This window comes from Mugil cephalus, chromosome 1 (genome assembly GCF_022458985.1).
Source record: "Mugil cephalus isolate CIBA_MC_2020 chromosome 1, CIBA_Mcephalus_1.1, whole genome shotgun sequence".
Taxonomy (NCBI): domain Eukaryota; kingdom Metazoa; phylum Chordata; class Actinopteri; order Mugiliformes; family Mugilidae; genus Mugil; species Mugil cephalus.
Genome location: NC_061770.1, coordinates 43,623,310 through 43,650,092, shown reverse-complemented (window position 1 = coordinate 43,650,092; position 26,783 = coordinate 43,623,310). Strand labels below are relative to the sequence as shown.

The following is a 26,783-nucleotide window of genomic DNA, read 5'->3' as shown; positions in this document are numbered from 1 at the left end:
GTAGTTCGATGGTGTGTCAGCGTTGCTGTGGACAACGTTTCCATAGATCAGTAGTTTGGTTGTGACTCCTGTTGCCATAGGACTGATCAGTTTGCTGTGTTGTCTTATGAATTGTTGTTGTTTCTTCAACTGTTGTAGGTGTCATGGAAGTAAGAGATTGTGTCAGCGTTGCTGTGGACAACGTTTCCATAGATCCAGTAGTTTGAGTTGTGACTGCTGTTGCCATTGAGACTGACCCGGTGTTTGTTGGTGTTGTCCAATGAATTGTTGTTGAGTCAGATGGTTGTTTTGCAGTTGTCGGTTGTTCTGTTGTCAATGATTCTGATGTTGTCAATGATTTGGTTGTTGCAGATAAGGCACCTCCACTTTCTGACTGTGTTGTTGTACTGGCAGTTTGTGTTGTTGAATCCTCAGCCAATGTAGAATGTGATGATGTTTTTGATGATTCCTTTCCTGTACTTTGTACAACCGTTTTTACAGGTGATGTTGTGTGCTCAGAAGTATTTTGTGATCCTGCAGATCCTGTAGTTGTGACTCCTGTTGCCATAGATACTGACCCGGTGTTTGTTGGTGTTGTCTTATGAATTGTTGTTGTCTCTTTAACTGTTGTAGGTGTCATGGAAGTAAGAGATTGTGTCAGCGTTTGTGAAGTTTCCTAGTCAGTAGTTTGGTTGGATCGTTGCATAGAGACGATCAGTGTTTGTTGGTGTTGTCAATAATTGTGTTGAGTCGTGTTGTTCAGCAGTTGTGGATGTTTGTTGTCTTGAGTGATTGTCAATGATTTTGTGTTCAATGAGGCACTCCACTTTCTGACTGTGTTGTTGTAGTTGAATTGTGTTGTGATCTCAGCCAGTGTAGAATGTGTTGATGTTTTTGATGATTCCTTGGCTGCAGTTTGTGTAACTGTTGTAACAGGTGATGTTGTGTGCTCAGAAGTATTTTGTGCTCCAGCATATCCAGTAGTTGTGACTCGTTTTGCCATAGATACTGACCTGGTGTTTGTTGGTGTTGTCTTATGTTTGTGTTCTTAACTTTGTGTGTATGGAAGTAGAGATTGTGTCAGCGTGTGTGGAAGTTTCCATGGTCAGTAGTTGAGTTGGACTCTGTTGCATGAGACTATCGTTGTAGTGTTGTCATGATGTTGTTGAGTCGTGGTGTTTCGTTTCGGTTGTTCTGTTGTTGATGTGTGTTGTCAATGATTTGTTGTTCAGATGAGGACCTCCACTTTCGGACTGTGTTGTTGTATTGCAGTTTGTGTTGTTGAATCCTCAGCCATGTAGTTTGTGTTGATGTTTTTGATGATTCCTTGGCTGCATTTGTGCAATGTTGTACAGGTGATGTTGTGTGCTCAGAAGTATTTTGTGATCCAGCAGATCCAGTAGTTGTGACTCCTGTTGCCATAGAACTGACCGGTTTTGTGTTTTAGGTGTTTCCATGATGGTGTTTGAGGTCAGAAGCTTTGTTTCGTTGCGGTTGTTTGTGTTGTCGATATGGCAGATTTTTGTTGTCAATGATTTGGTTGTTGCAGATGAGGCACCTCCACTTTCTGACTGTGTTGTTGTAGTTGCAGTTTGTGTTGTTGAATCCTCAGCCAGTGTAGTTTGTGTTGATGTTTCTGATGATTCCTTGGCTGCAGTTTGTACAACTGTTGTTACAGGTGATGTTGTGTGCTCAGAAGTATTTTGTGATCCAGCAGATCCAGTAGTTGTGACTCTGTTGCCATAGAGACTGACCGGTGTGTTAGGTGTTTTCCAATGAATTGGTGTTGAGTCAGAAGCTTTTGTTTCGTTGTCGGTTTTCTGTTGTCATAATGTGATGTTGTCAATGATTTGGTTGTTGTAGATGAGCCACCTCCACTTTCTACTGTTTGTTGACTTGCATTGTGTTGTTGATCTCAGCAGTGTAGTTTGTGTTGATGTTTTTGATGATTCTTGGCTGCGTTTGTGAACTGTTGTTACAGGTGATGTGTTGCTCAGAAGTATTTTGTGATCAGCAGATCCAGTAGTTGTGACTCCTGTTCATAGATACTGACCGGTGTTTGTTGGTGTTGTCTATGAATTGTGTGTTTCTTAATGTTTGTTCAGGAAGTGAGATTGTGTCAGCGTTGCTGTGAACGTTTCATGATCCGTGTTTGAGTTGTGATCGTGCCATTCTGACTGTGTTGTTGTGTTGTATGAATTGGTTGTTGATCCGATGGTTGTTGAGTTTTGGATGTTTTGTTGTCAGTGATGCTGTGTTGTCAATGATTTTTGTTTCGAGGAGCACTCCACTTTTGTTGTTGTTGTAGTTGCAGTTTGTGTGTTGTCTAGAATGTGTTTGTTATGTTTAGTTTTCTGCAAGTGAAGTTGTTCAGGTTGTGTGTGCAAGTTTTTTGATCCAGAGTCAGTGTTGTGACTCCTGTTGCCATAGTACTGACCGGTGTTTGTTGGTGTTGTCTTATGAATTGTTTTGTTTCTAATTGTTGTAGGTGTCATGGAAGTAAGAGATTGTGTCAGCGTTGCTGTGGACAACGTTTCCATAGATCCAGTAGTTTGAGTTGTGACTGCTGTTGCCATTGAGACTGACCCGGTGTTTGTTGGTGTTGTCCAATGAATTGTTGTTGAGTCCGATGGGTTTTCAGCAGTTGTCGGTTGTTCTGTTCTCAATGATGCTGATGTTGTCAGTGATTTGGTTGTTGCAGATGAGGCACCTCCACTTTCTGACTGTGTTGTTGTAGTTGCAGTTTGTGTTGTTGAATCCTCAGCCAGTGTAGTTTGTGTTGAGTTTCTGATGTTCCTTGGCTGCAGTTTGTGAAACTGTTGTTAAGGTGATGTTGTGTGTCAGAGTAAGATTTTGTGCTTCCAAGCAGATCCAGTAGTTGGTGTACTCCTGTTGCCCCCCCCCCCCCCCCCCCCCCCCCCCCCCCCCCCCCCCCCCCCCCCCCCCCCCCCCCCCCCCCCCCCCCCCCCCCCCCCCCCCCCCCCCCCCCCCCCCCCCCCCCCCCCCCCCCCCCCCCCCCCCCCCCCCCCCCCCCCCCCCCCCCCCCCCCCCCCCCCCCCCCCCCCCCCCCCCCCCCCCCCCCCCCCCCCCCCCCCCCCCCCCCCCCCCCCCCCCCCCCCCCCCCCCCCCCCCCCCCCCCCCCCCCCCCCCCCCCCCCCCCCCCCCCCCCCCCCCCCCCCCCCCCCCCCCCCCCCCCCCCCCCCCCCCCCCCCCCCCCCCCCCCCCCCCCCCCCCCCCCCCCCCCCCCCCCCCCCCCCCCCCCCCCCCCCCCCCCCCCCCCCCCCCCCCCCCCCCCCCCCCCCCCCCCCCCCCCCCCCCCCCCCCCCCCCCCCCCCCCCCCCCCCCCCCCCCCCCCCCCCCCCCCCCCCCCCCCCTTTTTTTTTTTTTTTTTTTTTTTTTTTTTTTTTTTTTTTTTTTTTTTTTTTTTTTTTTTTTTTTTTTTTTTTTTTTTTTTTTTTTTTTTTTTTTTTTTTTTTTTTTTTTTTTTTTTTTTTTTTTTTTTTTTTTTTTTTTTTTTTTTTTTTTTTTTTTTTTTTTTTTTTTTTTTTTTTTTTTTTTTTTTTTTTTTTTTTTTTTTTTTTTTTTTTTTTTTTTTTTTTTTTTTTTTTTTTTTTTTTTTTTTTTTTTTTTTTTTTTTTTTTTTTTTTTTTTTTTTTTTTTTTTTTTTTTTTTTTTTTTTTTTTTTTTTTTTTTTTTTTTTTTTTTTTTTTTTTTTTTTTTTTTTTTTTTTTTTTTTTTTTTTTTTTTTTTTTTTTTTTTTTTTTTTTTTTTTTTTTTTTTTTTTTTTTTTTTTTTTTTTTTTTTTTTTTTTTTTTTTTTTTTTTTTTTTTTTTTTTTTTTTTTTTTTTTTTTTTTTTTTTTTTTTTTTTTTTTTTTTTTTTTTTTTTTTTTTTTTTTTTTTTTTTTTTTTTTTTTTTTTTTTTTTTTTTTTTTTTTTTTTTTTTTTTTTTTTTTTTTTTTTTTTTTTTTTTTTTTTTTTTTTTTTTTTTTTTTTTTTTTTTTTTTTTTTTTTTTTTTTTTTTTTTTTTTTTTTTTTTTTTTTTTTTTTTTTTTTTTTTTTTTTTTTTTTTTTTTTTTTTTTTTTTTTTTTTTTTTTTTTTTTTTTTTTTTTTTTTTTTTTTTTTTTTTTTTTTTTTTTTTTTTTTTTTTTTTTTTTTTTTTTTTTTTTTTTTTTTTTTTTTTTTTTTTTTTTTTTTTTTTTTTTTTTTTTTTTTTTTTTTTTTTTTTTTTTTTTTTTTTTTTTTTTTTTTTTTTTTTTTTTTTTTTTTTTTTTTTTTTTTTTTTTTTTTTTTTTTTTTTTTTTTTTTTTTTTTTTTTTTTTTTTTTTTTTTTTTTTTTTTTTTTTTTTTTTTTTTTTTTTTTTTTTTTTTTTTTTTTTTTTTTTTTTTTTTTTTTTTTTTTTTTTTTTTTTTTTTTTTTTTTTTTTTTTTTTTTTTTTTTTTTTTTTTTTTTTTTTTTTTTTTTTTTTTTTTTTTTTTTTTTTTTTTTTTTTTTTTTTTTTTTTTTTTTTTTTTTTTTTTTTTTTTTTTTTTTTTTTTTTTTTTTTTTTTTTTTTTTTTTTTTTTTTTTTTTTTTTTTTTTTTTTTTTTTTTTTTTTTTTTTTTTTTTTTTTTTTTTTTTTTTTTTTTTTTTTTTTTTTTTTTTTTTTTTTTTTTTTTTTTTTTTTTTTTTTTTTTTTTTTTTTTTTTTTTTTTTTTTTTTTTTTTTTTTTTTTTTTTTTTTTTACAGGTGAAAAAAAAAAAAAAAAAAAAAAAAAAAAAAAAAAATGATTTGGTTGTTGTAGATGAGCCACCTCCACTTTCTGACTGTGTTGTTGTACCTGAAGTTTGTGTTGTTGACTTCTCAGCCAGTGTAGTTTGTGTTGATGTTTTTGATGATTCCTTGGCTGCAGTTTGTGTAACTGTTGTTACAGGTGATGTTGTGTGCTCAGAAGTATTTTGTGATCCAGCAGATCCAGTAGTTGTGACTCCTGTTGCCATAGAGACTGACCCGGTGTGTGTAGGTGTTTTCCAATGAATTGGTGTTGAGTCAGAAGCTTTTGTTTCAGTTGTCGGTTGTTCTGTTGTCAATAATGGTGATGTTGTCAATGATTTGGTTGTTGTAGATGAGCCACCTCCACTTTCTGACTGTGTTGTTGTACTTGCAGTTTGTGTTGTTGACTCCTCAGCCTGTGTAGTTTGTGTTGCTGTTTTTGATGATTCCTTGGCTGCAGTTTGGGTAACTGTTGTTACATGTGATGTTGTCTGCTCAGAAGTATTTTGTGATCCAACAGATCCAGTAGTTGTGACTCCTGTTGCCATAGAGACTGACCCGGTGTTTGTTGGTGTTGTCCAATGAATTGGTGTTGAGTCCGATGGTTGTTCAGCAGTTGTTGGATGTTCTGTTGTCAGTGATGCTGATGTTGTCAATGATTTTGTTGTTGCAGATGAGGCTCCTCCACTTTCTGACTGTGTTGTTGTAGTTGTAATTAGTGTTGTTGAATCCTCAGCCACTGCAGAATGTGTTGATGTTTTTGATGATTCCTTTCCTGTAGTTTGTGCAACTGTTGTAACAGGTAATGTTGTGTGCTCAGAAGTATTTTGTGCTCCAGCAGATCCAGTAGTTGTGACTCCTGTTGCCATAGATACTGACCCAGTATTTGCTGGTGTTGTCTTATGAATTGTTTCTTTAATTGTTGTAGGTGTCATGGAAGTAAGAGATTGTGTCAGCGTTGCTGTGGACAACGTTTCCATAGATCCAGTAGTTTGAGTTGTGACTCCTGTTGCCATAGAGACTGACTCAGTATTTGCTAGTGTTGTCTTATGAATTGTTGTTGTTTCTTTAACTGTTGTAGGTGTCATGGAAGTAAGAGATTGTGTCAGCATTGCTGTGGACAACGTTTCCATAGATCCAGTAGTTTGAGTTGTGACTCCTGTTGCCATAGAGACTGACTCAGTGTGTGTAGGTGTTGTCCAATGAATTGTTGTTGAGTCAGATGGTTGTTTTGCAGTTGTCGGTTGTTCTGTTGTCAATGATTCTGATGTTGTCAATGATTTGGTTGTTGCAGATAAGGCACCTCCACTTTCTGACTGTGTTGTTGTACTGGCAGTTTGTGTTGTTGAATCCTCAGCCAATGTAGAATGTGTAGATGTTTTTGATGATTCCTTGGCTGCAGTTTGTGTAACTGTTGTTACAGGTGATGTTGTGTGCTCAGAAGTATTTTGTGATCCAGCAGATCCAGTAGTTGTGACTCCTGTTGCCATAGATACTGACCCGGTGTTTGTTGGTGTTGTCTTATGAATTGTTGTTTCTTTAATTGTTGTAGGTGTCATGGAAGTAAGAGATTGTGTCAGCGTTGCTGTGGACAACTTTTCCATAGATCCAGCAGTTTGAGTTGTGACTCCTGATGCCATAGAGACTGACTCAGTGTGTGTAGGTGTTGTCCAATGAATTGTTGTTGAGTCAGATGGTTGTTTTGCAGTTGTCGGTTGTTCTGTTGTCAATGATGCTGATGTTGTCAATGATTTGGTTGTTGCAGATGAGGCACCTCCACTTTCTGACTGTGTTGTTGTAGTTGCAGTTTGTGTTGTTGAATCCTCAGCCAGTGTAGTTTGTGTTGATGTTTTTGATGATTCCTTGGCTGCAGTTTGTACAACTGTTGTTACAGGTGATGTTGTTTCTTTAACTGTTGTATGTGTCATGGAAGTAAGAGATTGTGTCAGCGCTGCTGTGGACAACGTTTCCATAGATGCAGTAGTTTGAGTTGTGACTCCTGTTGCCATAGAGACTGACCCATTGTGTGTATGTGTTGTCTCATCGATTGTTGTTGCGTTGGAACATTGTTCAGCAGTTGTTGGTTGTTCTCTTGTCAGTGATGCTGATGTTGTTGCTGATTTGGTTGTTGCAAGTGATGTTCTTTCACGTTTTGATTGTGCTGCGGAATTTGGCATTTGTGTTCCTGTCACTGTTGTTTGGTCAGCTTCAGATAGTGTTCTTATAGGTAGAGGAGACACTGTACTCCATGATGATGCCAAACTTGTCTTAGACCCTTGAAATCTAAGTGTAGTTGATTGTGTTGGGGTTGCATCAGAGTCCGTGCCACTGTGTGTAGACTGTGTTTTTTCGTTTTTCTTTGATACTACAGTGTCCGTTAGTGTTTGCTGTATTTCTGTTTTTGTTTCTGTTGTATTTGCTGGCAATTGAATTGTTGTCATTGCTGCTTCTGTCACTGCCAGACTTCTGGCTGGTAGAACTTTGGCTGTGTTTGGTTGAGTTTGCTGCTGCATTTGTGTAGTTTCTTTGGCCGAGGCTGCAGATGTCATATTCCTTTCATCTTCTGTGCTGGATTCTGTTACTATCGGTTCATTCGTCTCAGCTGGTCCTAGGGCTTGATTTGAAACTGTTACATGTCCTGTCGCTTCTTTCAAAATTTCTCTGGTGGATGCAGTCATGTGTGTCATTGCCACTGGTGACACTATTGTTTCAGGTGCAGGAATATGTGTTGTTGAAGTGACTGCGGGTTGCATGGGTGATGTTTGTGTTGTAGATTTGACAGTTGGAGGAGGTGTTGAGGCTGCTGTTGTTACTACAGATGGCAAACTTACAGCGGTAAGTTTGAGTGGGTCTGTGTTTTGTTGTTTTGTTGTTGCTTCTGGTGCTGCAGTTAATGGTGCAGATGTGGCTGTAGAGTTCCTGTTGGATGAAGATTCACTTATTTCTTGTGGTGATGATGATGTACTAGTTGTTCTTTCCACAGATGACTCTGTTTGCACTGTTGTTGCAATTGTCATACTTTGTGTTTCTTTTGACTCTTCGGTTTGTTTCAAGGTTTTGATGGATTCTGCTTCTACAAATGTTGTTTCCTGTTGTGTTACTGTGCTAGGCACAGTTTCTGTTACAGATGTAGTTGGTGCCTCTGTGGAAACATTTGTGGTAAAGGAAATGCTTTGATTTTGTCCTGACGCTGTATTAATTGGAATTATAGTGTTTGCTTTTTCTGAAAGCTGCAAATTGCTGACGTCAATTGGGTTGTAGCTAGATATGTGATGTTTTGAATAACTCTGCGTTGCTGTGGGCCCAGTGGTTCCAGCAGTGACTGATGAAAGTGCTTCATTTTGGAATTTGCCTCGAGTTGTACTTCGGAGGATGGGATGGGCATTTGATAAGAGTGGAATGCTGGTTGGCTCGTTCTGGTCTACGGTACCTGAAGTCTTGGGTGTGGCCCATGCGGCAGTCACATAAATCTTTGTGTCTGGGTCTTCAGGGATTTTAGGCATGGGAGTTTCATGTACGGATGTTTTCTTTACCAGTGTATCATCATCAGTCAACGTCAGTGACTCTGAGGCTGACTGGTTTATCGTCAGATTAGCTGATTGGCTGGTGTGGGTACATACTTGGGGAGTTGTGAGCGGTGTAGCATGGGTTCTTCTTTCGTCTTTAGTGGAAACATTTTGACTTTCCATTCTCCCAGTTGCAGTAGACGTATTTGCTTCTGGGATTAGGGTCGTTGCATTCGGCCATGTTTTTGGTGTACGGTCGACCGTCTGAGATGTTGAAAGCTCACCGACCTCTGACTCTGTAGCAATCAAAGCATGTGCTGATTTAGCTGAGCAGATGGCTGTGTGAGAGATGAAGACAGTAAGGTTTCACATCAAACATTAAGTGACAGTAGCTGTGTTTCCATTACACTTTTTCGCAAAGATGTCACATGACCCCCTGTGTCTTCTGTAGAGACACCAGTGACGGGGAATTGCAAAAAAAAAAAGTGTTACCATTGCACTTTTGCGCTAAATTGTTACGTCAGTACATCTGAGAAACCACCTCACGAGAGCCTTAAAATATTGAGGCGATATTTTGAGAGGTTTTTCGAAATGTATTTCCATTACCAGTTTCTCTATTGTGATATTTGGGCTTTGCGCATTTCTAGGGTTAATGGAAACGCAGCATTTTACGACATACACGTAAAACTTCACTAAATGTATTCATTTAAACGTGTGTAAATTATGAAAATGCCTACAAAATATCAGTTTTATGAGTAATTTAAAATAATAGTAATAATGAAAATAAAATAATGATATATGGTCAAAATCAACAGTTTTCATGTCCATTTAAGCACAAAAAGCACTCAAAATAGTTCATATCAATTCCTTTTCCTGATACAATTATGTCAAATTCTAACTAAAGTTTAATTTCTACCAGCTATCAATTCAAAGTAAGCATATGAATGTTTGTAGATGGATGTCAGTTCATTGTGTAAGAGAGAGTATCATCTGTACTTTCCAGAATCTGACGTCAGATGAGCCCTGGATGTAGTAGTCAAAACATAAAACAACTGATACTTTATTACTAGACTCACCTGTCAGCATACTTAAAAAGAATCCAGTCTTCATGGTGACGAGTGATGGTTATCCATGAGCAGCAGGCAAACCTGATAACAATGCAAAGACAAAGAGAAACATATTTAAATCATTTGCCTTCTGTTATTTATAGCCAAGTTCCGACAACAGCATGTTCTACATTTCTGGCAAGCTCATGCATTCATATTCAGTCTGTTTGGGGGCCGAAGAGACAGGAACTATCAAAATAATCCTCTACCATTCTTTAATCCAGTTTTATATACTTTACAGAGACAGCATATCTGGAGAAATCACTCCAATATTCTCGTTTTTATTAACAACTTGTGGAAAGTTGTTTCTTGAAAGAGAAATGTCTGTTTATTATACCTTATACTACACACACACACACACACACATATATGTGTATATATATATATATATATATACACACATACACATATATATTCATATACATATATATATATACACATATATGAAGTTATATATTTATAAAATAGATTTAACACACCATATATCAAAAGTATTAAACATTTATTGGCGCTTCAAGGGAGTTACATATTTATTCCAAAACCTAGAGTATCTTCCTCTACTTTATCAAAACCTGGCACCTACATTACCCACAATGCACTGTGTCCCCCAGCAACTCAGTTAAGAGGAAGTTTCTTGAGAAATATTACCAACAGCATCTACATGTCTGGCATGTAGAACATGTTGTATTTATCGCAAGGTGCTTCCTGCTCACAGATAGTTTGCACCCAGTGAACACATGACCTGTATTTTTGTATTTATTTTATTATAGACTTTTATTATAGACTGTGAACATTTTGACCTCTGAAAACCTAATATTTAATCTTAATCTTATTACCACACACACACACACACACACACACACACACACACTATATATATATATATATATATATATATACACACACACACAAATTTCTGTTGGCAGAAACTTCTTTTCTTTTGTGACACGGCAAGTCACCTCTTCAACAATTTGGTCATTGACTCTGACAGTTATCATTCTAAGAGCAAACCTGATAATGTGAGGATAACATTAGTCCTTCTTCTTTCATTTCTAGGCACAGAGCACAGTGCATCTATTGTTAGAAAACGGAGATGTGTTGGTGAATAGAGGGCCAATGTGCGGGACATGATTTGGTTATGCCTCTAATTCAGATGAACATCGTTTTATTTGCATTCCACATACATAACCTGCTTATGATGATTCTTATCTGAGCAAATAATCCTCTGGGATGCAAAACAGGCAGGCTATTTATACGATAGTTTCAGGACCTCTAAAAGATAAAAAATGGGAAATATACAGCAGTTTTCCAGTTGACACTCACTTAATAAAACTGTGCACACAGAATATCTTTGATTTTAAGTGGAATGTTTTTCATTTAATCAATGCAGGTGACTGCAGTCACCTCAACCTCAGGTCTTAGAACAGAGGACTGTATTATGGAGTCTCAAGCATGGGCTGGGAGTTCATCTACCTTCTCTGCAGCTGGCTTCAAGGGGAAAAGTGACAATTTATCAGGAAATTACAGAAAAATGCCTGTCAATTTAAAAATCCTAGGATTGAGCGACCGATCAAAACTCTGGAGTACCTTATTGATGACCTTTTTCATGTTATTATTATGGTGGTTTTTTTTTAATGCCAGATTTCACTTAAATACATAAGATGTCAGCATCACTTTATTTCTTGTCTCAATGTTACACACACGTTATTTCTGATTGTACAAATTCACCCAAACACATAATAGCGATCAGTTCATTTTCAGTCAGCCCTGTCATCTAACTTGTCGAAGTTCCCGAACTGACTGATGCAGGGGCAGAGGTGTTCACATGAGCTCAGGCGTGTGAAGACGGTGAGTCATAAAGTCTAAAAGTCACACTCACCTGTTCAAACCCGACCTGGATGAAATCTTCTGACAATCTTTACCGTTCCCTGACGTGTAAACAAAACAAATAGAGAGATATGTTCTGTCGTTTCTTCCAACCAGTTCTTCCTGATTTGATCACACACCTCTCCGTGCCACGCAAAGCAATGATGAGCCACATCAGGTTGACAGATTCAAATGCAGCGACAGCTATGGCTGCGGCAGGAAACTGAATTAGATTTTCCAGTAAGAATGACAATTTTGGAACGTTTAGGTGCACAACAAAACGCCATTCATCAGTAGTCCATTCTGTGTCAGGACAGAATTAATTAGGACACATAATAAAACAAATTTGAAATCTGGCACGACACACTTATGACACAAAGATGTCGCCAGCTCAGGTTGTTGAACACATTTCATATTGTTGGCTTGTGCTTAAGCTACTAAAAGTGCAGATTTTTTTTTTTTCTTCAAGTTTTTTATGTTCGTTTCATCTGCTATAATATGGGGCGTATTTTCCGGGGCTATGATTTAAGAGGAGCAAAGTTACAAAACAGACAAAGCACTTCGTTTTCCTGAAGCATGGCTTTTATTTTGATGTCGAACAAAGTTCTATAGTGTTTTTGACACCTAGCTGTTAAATATAAAAAGTTAAATGTAAATAGCGTTGGCGTTGAGCTGGTGAGAAAATGCATTACGTTCATAATCATTTTCTCTTTTCATTTGTTTGCCAACAAGCAGTTTCCCTGGAAACAAATGCTGCCTTTTCTAGAGATGGCCCCCTCAGGCACATTCACCTGTAAGCGGCCCGGTACAGCCAGGACAGAAACTTTTTGGCACTTGTGTAAATACGAGGCAGCATAAAAAAAATTTATTTAAAAAGAGCAAAAATGGGATCTTGTGACGTGAATTAAATATGAGCTTTATAAACAAAAAAGCATTTGTGGCAGCTTCAAAAAAATAAAAAGTCTGGAGTAGATTAACCTGCAGAATTTCAAACATGCATAGAGCTAAATCCTTTAATCAATGCTCTATTCAAAGGTTACTACAACTGCCCTGAGGACTATGTTGTTATGTAATACGTAACTACAGCTGGGTGAATGACTTAAACACTGAGCACAGGCTTGTGTTTATCCACTGCACGTTTGAGTACCACTGCTGCAGCATTAACAAGGTAGGGCTCCATCTTAAATCAGCGACAGGGGGAATGGGCAGAGACTCTGGTGTAAAATTAAATCTGCACATACTAAGTATAACAGGCATTAACATACATATATATGAAGGTATACTCCATTCTTTATTGGAAAATCAGAATTACTTTATTAATCCCAAGAGGAAATGACTTTTCGTTGCTGCAGCTCCTGCTCAAAGTGTGAATAAGCAGGCAATTAGAATAAGACCTGAGGCGGAGTGACCTCTCGTTTCAGGTCACTCGGCCTTCCTCATGAGTCACTGGTCTGATTGTCTTCCCTGACTGCAAAGTGATTTTTAGTTGTTTTTTTTTTTTGTTTGTTTGTTTGTTTTTGTTTTTTCTGAAAGAACGTGTTTCTGAGGCTGTTTTTTTCAGAGCTGGCTTTATTTTTCCTTGCCTTGAGTTTTTTGTTCCTGGACACGTCTTATTAAAGACTGTTTTCTTGAAACCATTTCTTGCATCTGTGTCCTGTGTCCTTGTCTGGCCTTAAGGATGGAAATTGTCTCTGTAAGATACAGCACACTGGACACATACATAATCACACAAAACTGAAAGGTTTAAAGTATTTGAGTGTATTACAGTTACGATAGGAGACCACTGCACCGCCCCACCACATGAAGTGGCGGGGTAGATCTCAATGGTACAACCGTTCACAAAGAAAGAGTTTGTCACACACGACTGGGAAAAGGTTTCCTTTTATGACGCCATACACCTATCTGCAGAAGGAGATAATAACCTGAACAGAAACTATCTTTATAAATAAAATAATAAAAATAAAATAAATAATATTTTTTTTATAATAATAATAAAATAATACAATAAGGAGGACTAATAGCAAACCATTTTTTGAATTAATGATCAACTAGTAACTTCACTTCCATAGAATACACACATGTAATATATATGTATATATATATATATATATATATATAATAACATTGAATATGGGGTATTGCACAATGGGAAATTATTAAATGTAGTGATTCCAGTAAAGTGTCTTGTGATCCTAATACCAGGTTTCCTGTTTTTTTTGAGCACCTAGGGAGAATATGCTAGAAGGGTTGATGAGTGCAAGAATAACCACTTGCAAGTCTGCATTCTGTCCGTGCAAATCACACATCGAAAACACGCCTGCCATGCAGTAACTGCGTGCCTAAAGTCAAGTTGTTAACACATTTATTGCATCAAGATTTTACGTTCTGCAAAAGGTTGACAAAAGATAGAAAGATTGACATGTCAGATGTGCAGAGAGACAAGTGGAGTACACATATGTTTGCAGCTCTCTCTCTGTTACAAAATCTAATAGAAATAAATGGCAGACATTGTAAGTATAATATAATATATACAGTATACTCGGCGGGTTTCAGATATCTCTAAACTAATGTTAAGCACTGATCTGAATTAATGGTACCTGATTAGGGAAATGCTGGCTAAAACAAGGAAGCTTCGAGATTTGACGCTCTCACTTACTTATCTACCATGATCCACAGCACGTTATTCCTGTCCCTGATAAGTTTGCCATAGTGATTACAACCAGACATTTATGAAATGCGGACTAGAAACCTGCATTACAACAACAGCAACAGCGACCCATGTGCAAGTGTCTCCGATTAAAAATACAAAGGGTAATTATGGTGTTTAACTGACAAGGAAGCTTTTCAGTTTCCCCGGTTCCATTTCACACAAGTATCAGTCAGGAAAATCATGTGGGTGGAGTGCATGACTCATTTAAAAAGGACCTTTGTGAGTGAACATGAGCTAAATTACAAAAGCTAAAAAAATATATTTTATTTATTATATTTATATTATTATATTATTTATCTATTATATTTATATTTATTATTCCAGGGAATATTTATTTTAAGTTATAAAGTAAGATAAATAAGTTGTCGCAAAATGTAGCGATTGTTGGTAGTGGCAATTAGAACGGGCTTAGCGATCAAATTATGACTACATTTCCCATAACTTCCCTTTCTAATTTGTATGGAAGCCCACGAGTCCCAGTTCGTATCATATCCGTCTCTGGATCGGCTCTTAAAGGAGAAGTGTCCCATTCAGGCCTAGTCTCGGTCAAATAATTATCAGGTATGCTATACCTTTAAGAAGGAAATAACGTCGCGTGTTTGTAAAAAATTATAATTCTCATGGAACATAAGTTTTTTTTTGTTAATTAGCTGGTTAATTAAATGATTCTATTATGGCCGAAAACCGAGCTTAGCCTAACTAGCGAAACTTGGTGCGGCCGAGGCCTCCTTCTGCGTTGGAGTTAAATCCTCTATATTCATATCACGCTAGCCCGAGCTAATACCTAAGTCTGCAAGGGTCACAGCGACATGGAGTTTGGGGGAGACGGGGTTTTAGGTGTCCGCCTTGCGACTGAGGGGAATGCAGACTCAACGGCGGCCGCGGAAACATCCCCGGACTCGACTGAACCGACCAGCGGGAGGAGAAGAAGCGAGAGGCGGGTAAAGGCTGCAGTGACCCCCGGGCGCCCAGGCGACTCTCGTGGTCCTAATGCCAGGGCTCCTGTGCGTGTTTTGAGAGCCAGGGGAGCGGATGCTGGCAGGGCTACCGAGTCCAAGATAACATCTGCAAGTCTGCATCCTGCACGCGGCAGACCTGCAAAACCGCGCGTTAAAATCGCACCTGTCATGCAGTAAGTGCGTGCATGTTGTTGACTTTTTATTGCGTCAAGATCTCAGCATCTCATGTGACGAAGGTTGACAAAAGCACTTTAACTGCAAAGAGGCTACATCTGTCGGATGTGTGCTGTATCACTGGGGTTTCTTAAAGCTATAGTTTTCCCTGTTTTTTTCCAAAACCAAACAGGTCGAGTGCACATATTTCCTCAGCTGTCACTTACTCCAGACTCTCACTCTTTCTCTCTCTGCCTCACACAGAAATGCCATAAATAAATCCACAGCAAATAAAGGTAAGACACAGACACAACGAGTAACATATACCTTCAGTTTTTGTAATTTAACAGATTTGTCACTAATCCATGGGCTCACTGACTTTCTCAGCATCCAAGCACACTCTCGGACCAAAGCTGTCCAAAGCTAGGAAGGGAAGGGGGAGACCTACAACCACAGACGCAACGACGTGTAAGCCTGAGACGGAGACCGAAGATTTGTCGTGTGGTAAGATTAAGACCAGTTGAAGTAAGAAGATGTTGAAATAAAACTTAAAAAATATCCCCTCGAACACAGTTAACAAACTCATCGCCTGTGTGTTTTCTCAGGAGAGGACACCGGTGCTGTGAAAGCAAACGCAGACAAGTGAGTGTTATTTTGTCTTACTGCATTTAGATTAAAGCGATGAATGTTGGATTTTCATTCAGTTTGCAAGTGGCCTTTTCAGTGTGGCCAGCATGGTGTTGATGTCCCTATTAGCGTTGCAGATCCAGACGTGGCCCCGGATGAGGACCTTCCATTAGAGGAAGACTCGAAGGACCTCGTCTCCAAGTCTGATGCAAAAAAGTATGTTGATTACGTGTAAAACGCACGCAGTTGTGGCTGTTACTTAAAATGTTTGTCTCAGTTGTACATTCAGATGAATCTCTTCATTTCCAAGGGAGAAACCAAAGCGCCGCGGAACACTTAGAAGAAAGGAGATCAAGAAGGAGGAGGACGAGAATGGCACGAAAAAGGAAGAACCAGCCCCGATTGATGGGCAGAATGAAGATGGTGCGGAGCCAAGTAGGAAGTAAGTTGAAAATGTAATGATTTGAGTTTTGGGCCACAATGTCCAGTGAAAGCCCTCTACAGATTTTGTTTATTTGTTTTTTTTGTTTGTTTTTGTTCGTCGTCTCAGAATTTAAAGAACAATGAACGTTAACACAAAGGAAGGAGATTATAAAAACAGCCTATTGTAGCATCTACAGTCTATAGGGCAGTTCCTGAAACCCAGACGGCAAACACCAAAGCTAAGCCTCCCTTTTAATAGGTAACAAGCTTGGGCAGTTCATTTGGGTAAATCCGTCTGCACGGAAACAAAGGCGAGATATGGATAATTGACTAAAAAGAATGAACAGAGCCTTGATCCGAAGTTCTTACATTCATGGTGCAAACAGTTTCTGTATCGGTGTCAAAACTGTGTCGGTGCCAATTAATGAGGCATTATAAATATGTCAGACAATTATGACTAATGTCCCAGGTAGTGATAACCGGCAGCACTGAATCATTATGCAGAGTCATGGGGCTGAAACATCCCTTCAGGTTAAAGCAGCACTTGTTGCTTATTTATGTTTAAAACTTACTGACCTGCTAACAATAGTTACCTCAGCCTGATTCATCACGTTAATTATATGATGAATTTTATACTTTCAATTTCATTAGCATCAGCATAAGTCATAATTTATATGCAATTTAATCATATCCGTCTGAATTTAATATAAATTTGTCCACCTTGTTTTCTTTTAAGACGAGGTAAACGAGGCGACAAAGGCCCCCGGCAGCCGAAACGAAGGTACAGGATTCAACTGTGCTGTGCTAATTATTTCTGATGATTAATGTTATTTAAATAGGCCGAGTTGATTGTATAGTATTCCCTTTGTTGTCTTTACAGGAAAAAGCCACCGGTGCAGTACGTCCGCTGTGAAATGGAAGGCTGCGACACTGTCTTAGCTCACCCACGGTATCTACAGGTCAGCTGTAACCATGATAAGGCGCTAGTGCAACTAAAATGGATAAATTATAGTGCTGTCAAACGATTAAAAGTTGTAATCAGATCAATCGCAGGGTTGCTGTGGATTAATTTCGATTAATCGCGATTTAATATCGTTAATCGCTTTACAATCATTTTATTTTGCATGAGCAAACAGACTGAAAGAAAAGAAAAGAAAAGAAAGGAATATATGTGCACTTAGCAAGTTTATTAAATGCCTTCAACAAACAAGGTTTTGTTTCTTTTTAAACAAACATTCCTCCACATTGACGTAGCTCTGTTCCTCCTCTTTCAGCAGCTACTAAGACCAACTAACTTGTTGACATTGTTTAAGAGGAGAACTGACTGCTTCTTATTTATAATAGTGACAATGACAACAGTCATTCCTATGGAACAGTAGTGACAGGAGTGGCCAGACATTTGCATACCAGTATTGTCAGCGCGTCTTTATCTTGGTTCGACTTGGTTTGTCTCAAGCTGGGCACCAAATTACCCGAAGTACTAGTAGATTCCCTGACTAACGTGTGCTGTTAATGTGCTATTTTAAGATGGAACTGCTTTGATGAATAGAAAAATCCTTCCTGCAGAGTGTACATAATACTTTATGTATTACTGTTCTGTCTTGTTTTATTTATTTATTTATTTAGTTTTTGTGCTCAAATTTCCACGGGGTGGGCCAACGTGCTGTTTAGCCTCTTCCATCTTTATCAGTCGGTTCTGCTTCCTGTCACTATCCGATCAACTGCACATTTTTGCATGCGCGACGATAACTCTACTTGGACCAACTGCCTAAAATACGCTGCCAGAGACGTTAAGAGGTGTTCTGCGCTGCAGATGCGTCAATTGCGTTAAATACTTTAATCAAATTAATCACGATTAATCCACATTAACCCATTCATTTTGACAACCCTAATATATAAATATTAATCAACCGTTGTTGGTCTGTGAATGAGTTGGAGAATAATTTCATGGCTACATAAAATGACTTTTTCTCATCTCTCAATTTCAGCATCACATAAAATACCAGCACTTGCTAAAAAAGAAGTATGTGTGCGACCACCCTTCATGTGGACGCCTGTTCCGTCTGCAGAAGCAGCTGTTGCGCCACGCAAAACACCACACAGGTGAAAAAAGGACACAGATGATATCAACGGACGGCATGTCCATGTTCAAAATGACCGGTGTTACATAAAAACTCACATAAAAACGCATGTGTTGTCGTCGTCTGCCTTTCAGATCAGAGGGACTACATCTGTGAGTACTGCGCTCGTGCCTTCAAGAGCTCACATAACCTGGCAGTGCACCGGATGATTCACACTGGAGAGAAGCCAATACAGTGAGTTGTCACAACATTTCACATAGATCTGTCACAAAAGACTGAAGAACGAGGAAGTGTTAAATAAATACGAGTCATAGGTATTTGGCCTGCATCCATTGTTACACGTAAGCCGTCGCATAATTTCTCTTCCAATGGAAAACTGAAACTAAAAATTAAGTAGCACAAATGCTTCCGCAGTGTAATAAATGGATAAATGGAGTTTATTACTGATGTAGCTCTTAGGCCACAAACTCTTCTCATCGATTCAGCCGTCAGTTCTGAAGCCCTGAGGGAAATTAGTCTTGACATCTCTGTTCCACTACGGTAGATTTATATGACTTGATACATGAAAATTACTAATGTTATTAGTAGAATACAGTACATGTATACCGATCAGGCATTACATTATGACCTCCTTCCCTTGTGCCTCTAAAACAGCTCTGGTCACATGATGATTTTTACTTCTCCTGTCAGTGGTTTTAATGTTGTGGCTGATTAGTATATAACATAATATTTCAAAAGGCTCACCCTGAACATAGTTCACTACAGTGCTTAAGTGCTCGTAATAATGTAGCAGTAGTGGTAATGATGCCGTGGAATAAATGTTGAGGAAATCGGGTCTGTTGACTGACTGACTGACTGAAACCTCCTTTAAATCCTTCCCATGAACATCATTTTATCAGAGGGTTTTTCCTAGTTTTACTTGAGTTTTATGTTGTTTGTTTGTGTGGTTTAAAGGTTGGTTTTATCATCTTTCTCGCATATGTTTCTAAAACTGTGGATGTCTTTAAGTACTTTCTAATGTTGGTTTGAGAAGTGCTGTAGACAAGGTACCTGCACAAGTATGGAATTTGATTTTATAAATTTCCAGGTCTGGAAAAGTATTGAAAATGAAAACTAGCGCATGGAAACTTTTCAAGACTGTTATCACTGTTTGTTATCACTGCTATCACTATTGTTATCACTACTGTTATCACAGAAAAAGATGAATATCTAAAAAAAAAAAAAAAATTTTAAGGCGCTTGGCAGCACAGCTAAAATGTTTGTGTGAGAGAACACAGTAGGCTCTGCATCCGAAATACTTTTGGGCAGATTGACAAGTTAGATGCCCAGCCCTGATGATTAATGCTCTTATCTTCCTCCTACGCATTTTAAGGACGGCCCAGGTGTCGTCCACTTTCACGGCTGCTTCGACAGATGAGGTGGTGACCACACACTGTAAATTCTCTCAACGACTGGCTCCCTCAAGTTAGAATTTGTTTAATCTTATGATTATTAATTTATTTTTGTATTTCACATAATGTAGTTACCTGGTGAAAAGTATTTGAATACTTAGTTAATGTTTAAAAATGCCAGTGAGGCCAAGTCTATTGTAATCAAAGTTCAGCTGTGAACATGAGCAACTTAAATTAATAAAAAAACATGTGCTGAATTTATCTTTAACTTATCTGTATGAGCTACATACCTACTTATAATCTTCTAGAATTTACTGGGTGATATAACCACATATATATTCAGAATAATGAAATCAAACTATGAATTTCGTGATTTATTTACATGATACACAACTATTTACTCAGATTTTGTTTAACAGACAATTCTAGAAGTTAAGGTGGAAAAAGTATGGAATTTTGAAATAGAAATAGAGGTTGTTATTATTGTTATCCTGATTTTTTTATTATATCGTATAATACATATTATTATATAGTGTGTGTATATATACATATACATATATATTTATTGCTGGTACATGCTTTCTCTTGGTGCCGCGGTAAATATAATGGTGTATATTTTTCTATTTCTGTCTAAGTATTTGAACACTGCTTTCCTGGAATTTGCATAAACTGCAGCAAGGAGGAAGCGTCATAGCGAGACTCGAGTTTCGAATCTTAACTTGCCCTTTGTCTCCATCTTGTGGCAGGTGTGAGATCTGTGGCTTCACCTGCCGACAGAAGGCCTCTTTGAACTGGCACATGAAGAAGCATGATGCGGAAGCCTCCTACCAGTTCTCTTGCTCGATTTGTGGCAAAAAGTTTGAGAAAAAGGACTCGGTTGTCGCCCACAAGGCCAAGAGCCACCCTGAGGTGCTCATAGCCGAAGCTTTAGCAGCTAATGGGGGCTCTGTGATAAGCAGTCCCATCCCGGTCCTCGAGACTGCCCCGGTGGTCAGCCAGCACGAGGAGCCCTCCGTCAGCCGGGAGAGCGTAGATAGTCGGGGGTGTCAGGAATCGGAGGGTGGTTTGCTCACTCCGCTGCAGCAGGTGGTGCTGCCGCTGGCTCCACAGACGCAGATGGATGCGTCTCAAAATCAGTTCCTGCAGCTTCCCACGTGTCACGTGGTGCAGGTGGCACAACAGCAGCAGCAGCAAGCCCCGACCTTGCTGCACCTCACCCCCGCTGCCCCCGTCCACCTCGCCGCCACCGGCCACCCTCAGCTCATCCAGCTCTCCGCCCTTCCTTCCAGCACGTCCGTGGTCTCTGCCGACTCCCTCCTCACGCTGAGCTCCGTCCCCGCGCTGGCGTCCGCAACGTGCCCGGCCCCCCAGCACGCCGCGCAGTGGGGGAGGGGGGTCGATGAGGATGCGCACATACCCGGGGAGGGTGAGCTCTGGGACAGGGTGGTGGTGGGCGAGCGACAGCAGCAGCAGCAGGATGTGGGGGGGATTATTTGGGACGGCAGCCGGGAGAGGAGGAAGGAAAGTGAGGGCATTGTTTGGGACGGGGAGGGACAGAGGCAAATTATGTTACAGTGCGCTGACGTTCATGAAGATAGTTTGATCAAGGTAGAAGGTAGAGCTGAAGGACAGCATTATGAGTAGCAATAAAAAAGGTTTTATACGAGAATACTGAAGGACTTAATAAGCTGATGTTATAAATATTTGAAATGATATAAGTTATCATGTGTTAGTCACATTCAACTAATAGCTACTTTATATCAGGGAGTATGATTTTAATAGAGCACAAACATTTCTTTTACCACTAAATATTTTATAACTTTTGGATTTTGTCATACGTTGATGCATTTTCATGCTTTAGAGACTTGATTGTACATAATATATGAGAAGATTCCCATAATGTCTCCGCTGTGTTTATATGCATCTTGTTGAAGGAGTATTACAGAAATTATTCGGTTAACTAGAAGTTTCAGAGCATTGTCAAAACGTCACGGGTGGAGTGGAAAAGTGAAAGTCACAGCTGAAGGAACGTCAACTACTAAACACTTCACAAACACACCATCCCCACTGTGGAGCATTGTGGTTGCAGCATCATGCTGTGGGGATGCTTCTCAGCAGCAGGCCCTGAACAACTTGTTGAAGTACAGGGTAAAATCGACACCGTAAAACTTATTGTAGTTTAAGTTGCTCATAGAATTGTTTTATAAGCAACGACAGCAACCACATTAAATTACATAATTTTAGTCTGGATCTCAAAACAAGAGTATTTATTTTTTGCCGTCACTAGGGGATTTTAGAAGGAAACGTCCCAGACATCGCTTCTCTTTTAGTTTCTTGTCTTATCAGTGGCAACAGGAAGGACATCAGGTGAAACTGAACTCATGTTACCTTTGTGCTTCTTCCTGCAGTGGCCTGTGTCGGCTTGTAAAGAAAAGATCTAAGTCTGTCCAGGAGTTAGCTTTTTCCTGTACCACTCGATTTCATTTGTTATCCTTGCATTTCTTCCCACGTTTTTAGATCAAATGTACCTCTATACATTCACTGCCACTACTACTGAGCGCATTATCTTAATTTATCAAAAAAAAAAGTGTTTGGAATAACTTTAATAAAAAAATTTTAAAAAAGAGGACTGTTCTCAAGTCTTTGCTGATTTTGTGCTCCCTACCATAAATGTTTTCCCCTTTCATTGGTTTTATGAATGAAATTGTGATCAATATATTTACAAATAACTACAAAAAAGACACACTTTACTGTCAGTTAGTTTAAAACGACCATCATTCCACCTATAAAAGCAATAAAAGACAGAAACAACAAAAGGAGTTCAGTACTTTGTTTTAATAGGTGCTGTACTTTGCTGGTCCCATATACTGTACGGTGAAACTCTTTTTATTAAAAATGATGATATCTGAAGAGAGACAATAAGCCCATGCAGGATATTGCACAAATAGAGTGAAATACTACAAACCAGATGTAACTTGTGACACATACACAAGACAACAAACCTTAATATACACTATTAACTAATGAATCAAGTATAATAATTATTGATACAACATTAAAGATTATTTTGTGGATAAGATTTTTTTCTATGTGTACAATTGTTTATTATTATTACGACATATCATCTGCACTGAAGGCCATATATCTGGTTAATATCAGCAGATATTAATATCAGCACTCCAATAAAATTACGTGAACTGATTCATTTATTTCATCTGAAAACAAAAAAGAAGACATGTTTGGGAAGGAATTTTATTTAGAAAATAAATAACAGCAACACTAAATACATTTTTAATTTTTAATCAATTTAGTTTTATTTAAATAATTTTCAAAAATGTCTCAAAGTAAATTTGCACTATTTTTACTTTTTTCTTTTCGTTTTATTTTAATTATTCTGTTGATAAAAATAAAAATAATAACAATGCATGCAGTTCAGTCAAAGTCAGTCAAATAATAATATTATTATCATTCGAGGGATGGGTGGGCCACATGGTGACGCTTTTTCATTTGCGATGAAGACATGGGAGGACGAGGGGAGAGTGTCCTCCTGTGCGTCCCCCCCCCCCCCAAAAAAACGCCCCCTGGCTTACGGAACCAATTAAATCCCCTCTTGTTGCGCACACGCCAACATGAACACCGACACAAACACGGTCCTCTGACGCTCGCTCCCTGGATCTCCGTGCAAACCGTGGAAGTATCCAAAACAAAAAAACAAAAAAAAAAATCAGTCCGCGCGTCAAATTAAAAAAGAAAAATATATTGTTTCGGTGCTAGCAAGCTGGAAGGGGAGAGGGGGGGACCCTTTCCTGTGCTCGGTCTTCATCCCGCTCCCTTGCTGCTAAGCCACCTTTATTAACATTGCTGCAAATGGCAGAGCAGGAGGAGCAGCGGATCTCCGTCCAGGACGCGCCGGAGCCTGGCAGCTCGCGGACGGGCAGAGCCGTGGGTCTGGCTCGGCTACTGCTCCAAGAATGTACTCATCTGCTCCAGCTATACGTGAGTTATCGGTTTTACTCGCAATGCTGCACTCGGGGAGTCGCTCTCCCGCCCCCTGTTATTATTATTTATAGCTTTAACGCCAGCATGTTTTTGTGCTCGATCGGTTAGCAGTGCCTGGCTCGTTTCAATTGACTTTTACTGTGTGCATTTAACCTTTAACAGTGTGCTCTTCAGTTTTCTTGAATGGGATGCAGTGGTGCAGACTGTAATCATACTAAAAGACTCCCCCCCATCCTCCCCCTCTCTGCCCCTGTGGAGTGCCTAATGGATAGAGTGTATTGGATTCTTTTCCTGCTGTCATGCTTCTGCGCTTCATCTCCCACCTATAAGGCCTTTTAATTGATCAATGCGGTCGGCACTTGGTGTTTCATTTATGACTGATGTGGAAAAGAGCGCCGGGAAGAGGCATGGTGGCACTTGAAGTGGATATATATGTGTTTTGTCGCTTACTTTTTTCAGAAAGAGAGGGAGACCTTCTTGTCGGGCCACACCCCGGGAAGCCAACGCATCGTGTCCCTGTCCCAGGACTCGGAGGAGCCCAGCGCCGAGGAGCAGGTGCAGCTCCTCCACTCGGCCCTGCGCCAGTGCCTGGGCCTGCTCCACTGTGTCATCCTGAAGGAGGAGGAGGAGTGGGGCGAGCTGGAGGGCGACTACGAGACCATGAAGAAGACCGTCAGAGCCCGGCTGGAGCACCTGCTCTCCATGACCAAAGATCTGGGGGAGACGGACGACGTGACACTAGAAGTTACCCCGGATCCCCAGTGTAACGAGGTAAAGTGTTTGGAAGTGGTTTTGGTGACGTTACAAGACCCCGCTATCAGTCATATAAAAAATCATTAAAAAACACCAGTTGCTGCACTTTTTGTATGCTTTCAAATGACACGACAGTGAAAATACTCTAATATGTTTCTCATTATTCCTGGCTTTCCTCAAGAAACTGGTTTAAAATTGAGAATGTTTTGAATGCAGCAGGCCACTCTTCATATATATAAATATATATATACAGCAACATTCAAACTGACAATCAGGACTCCTAATTACCCTACTTATATCAACAACATTCAGTTCTGACACAGACGCAATTAAGTCGTGTGCATTACGCGTGCGACGCAAAAACAACTCCTTTATTATGTCTGGATAACACAGTCATTGACTGATTACTGAAAGCGCCGACAAGAGCGCGACTACACCCTTCATCACATGAGTAATACTTTTACTTGAATGAGACTAATGTCCGGAACAAAGATTCAAATCATTAACCTAATCTCTTAGATAATCCATGAGTTGAATTACGGCGGCACTAAAGCAACACTTTCTCTGACTCTGAGCAGCAGCCGTTCGCTAAGTTGTTTGCCATTATTTCTTTGTGCTGCATGTGTTTTTTTTATGGTAACTTGCTCTCTCCCGTGCAGGAAGTCGACGGTGCCGGGGGCATTTTCGGCCTCAAAATGTGGACATACCGCGTGCTGCTGGAGTTAATCCACTGGGCTAACCACGCAGCGCTGACCCTCCATGTCCTACACACACAGAGAGAAGGGGCAGAGGAGATTTAAATTCCTATGTTTCACAGCCCAGTGAATGAACTTACTCAACACGAACAAAATTCGAATCCACGTATTCCGAAATTTAAACTATAAAGCGGTGCGCGGCGCAATACACTGTGAATGTGAGAGTTTTGAAATTAACTGCTTAACTCAAATCTATGCTCCTTAACAAAGCCAAGCAGACGGCTTTTCCCAGACATCGGTATTTCCACAGCAAGTGCTAAAGTGACCTTTAGTTTGCCCAAGTAGCTTTTTCCTTTGTGAAAAAAAAAAAAAAGTGAGTTCAGACTTGTGTGAAAGATGGTTTGCGTTGTGCAGTGGCAGTGTAAGACTGAAAATGTTATATTTTTTTGTACGTAGCGTGTAATTTATTTTATTTAAGTGGATTTGCCTTTGATGACTAATCCTCTGCTGTTTGTAACACTCCAAAATCTACTAACTGCTAGAATATAGCCAAAAATACACAATTTATTAACTGTGACTCACATGCTGCTGAATGTGTAGCCTTGTAGTATTTTAATAGGTCTATTAGCTTTTGATGTAGCACATTATTAACATATCTAACCTCAGTAATTCCAAATTCCACGTTAAGACTGAATGCTTGTTTGTAGTTTGGCACAACCTGTGATGATTAGGTGTCATGTCTCGCTGCTCTGGTCACCAAGTTTTCTCCTGAAACTATACTTGAATGTGCTGCTACACACTGTTAACCAGTCGGAACCATTAGACCCGGTGGCTCTCGAGCGTTTCCTGTCCCCTCAGAGAACTGTTTGAGAGTCCCTGGATTTGACTGAGATTTCGTACACTTAAGGCCTGTATCCAAAAGTATTAAACACTGCTCGACACCACCTTCACTACCGTTACCGACACTCCCTCAGTTAATGAGCTATGACTTCCATGTGTGTAGGTGTGGTGAGTTTTCCACGTTCCATGCTTTCACTTACCTTTGTGAAGAAGAACTGGATGTGAATTGAACATTAAAATCCCAAACTTAACCCACGTGCTCTGTTGACACTGGCCTTTCTTTCTCTTTTTGTGCAAGGATCTACAGTGGCATGCCTCTGAAAAACAGGAACTGCATAAAATCCGTGCCCTTTGTGAGTCTTTTATTTTAAAGGTTCCCAGTTTCCTAATGACGTCTTGGAAATAGATTAATAATTTAATACCTAAATACAAAACAGTGTTGAAAAGACTCCTATTAGTTACTGGGACAGGACAGAGAAGTGCAGTTTACTTTGCCTTACCTGTCTTATTAAAAGATTTATTTGGATACTAATGTATTGCTGTTGAAGGGGTATTTTCAACCTACACAGATGATTTAAGACCGTGATTTAAAAAGCATAGATTTTAAACGTCACTGTCACAGTGACTCATGGGGGAGCCTTCTGAAATGCTAATGCTGCCCTTTCAGTCTATGAATGAAATAAAAGTTGCTCTGTTGCATCTGACATGCTAATACATCGGTGTCAAACATGCAGCCCGCGGCCCACCAGAGGGTCCAATCTGGAGACTAACTGCGGAAGACTGCAATTTTTCATTGAAAATAACTTCTATCCCTAATTTGTCCACTGTTTAGTAATAGAGATCCAGGACTAAACAGTAGACAGCGCCTAAGTTGCACTTATTTTGCATAAGAACTTTTTTTTTTTTTTTTTTGAAGGATAGTTTATTAAATATAAAGATTTTC

The 26,783-nt window shown here is 39.5% G+C and overlaps 2 protein-coding genes across 2 annotated transcripts; both read left to right on the top strand.

Annotated features, from left to right (window-relative positions):
• The first annotated feature begins 14,416 nt into the window (after positions 1 to 14,416).
• On the top strand, positions 14,417 to 22,179 carry LOC124998411 (E3 ubiquitin-protein ligase ZFP91-like). The gene is made up of 11 exons (XM_047572811.1): positions 14,417 to 15,051; positions 15,296 to 15,327; positions 15,419 to 15,535; positions 15,637 to 15,673; positions 15,788 to 15,874; positions 15,969 to 16,100; positions 16,818 to 16,862; positions 16,962 to 17,040; positions 18,070 to 18,184; positions 18,297 to 18,396; positions 20,300 to 22,179. Exons 1-11 carry the CDS (start codon positions 14,729 to 14,731, stop codon positions 21,195 to 21,197), a joined length of 1,965 nt encoding a protein of 654 aa, XP_047428767.1. The 5' UTR covers positions 14,417 to 14,728; the 3' UTR covers positions 21,198 to 22,179.
• A 986-nt stretch (positions 22,180 to 23,165) lies between these two features.
• Positions 23,166 to 26,095, top strand: cntf (ciliary neurotrophic factor). Its single transcript, XM_047577211.1, has 3 exons — positions 23,166 to 23,549; positions 24,012 to 24,323; positions 24,965 to 26,095. The coding sequence occupies exons 1-3, from the start codon at positions 23,421 to 23,423 to the stop codon at positions 25,103 to 25,105; spliced, it is 582 nt and encodes a 193-aa protein (XP_047433167.1). The 5' UTR covers positions 23,166 to 23,420; the 3' UTR covers positions 25,106 to 26,095.
• The last annotated feature ends 688 nt before the right edge of the window (positions 26,096 to 26,783 follow it).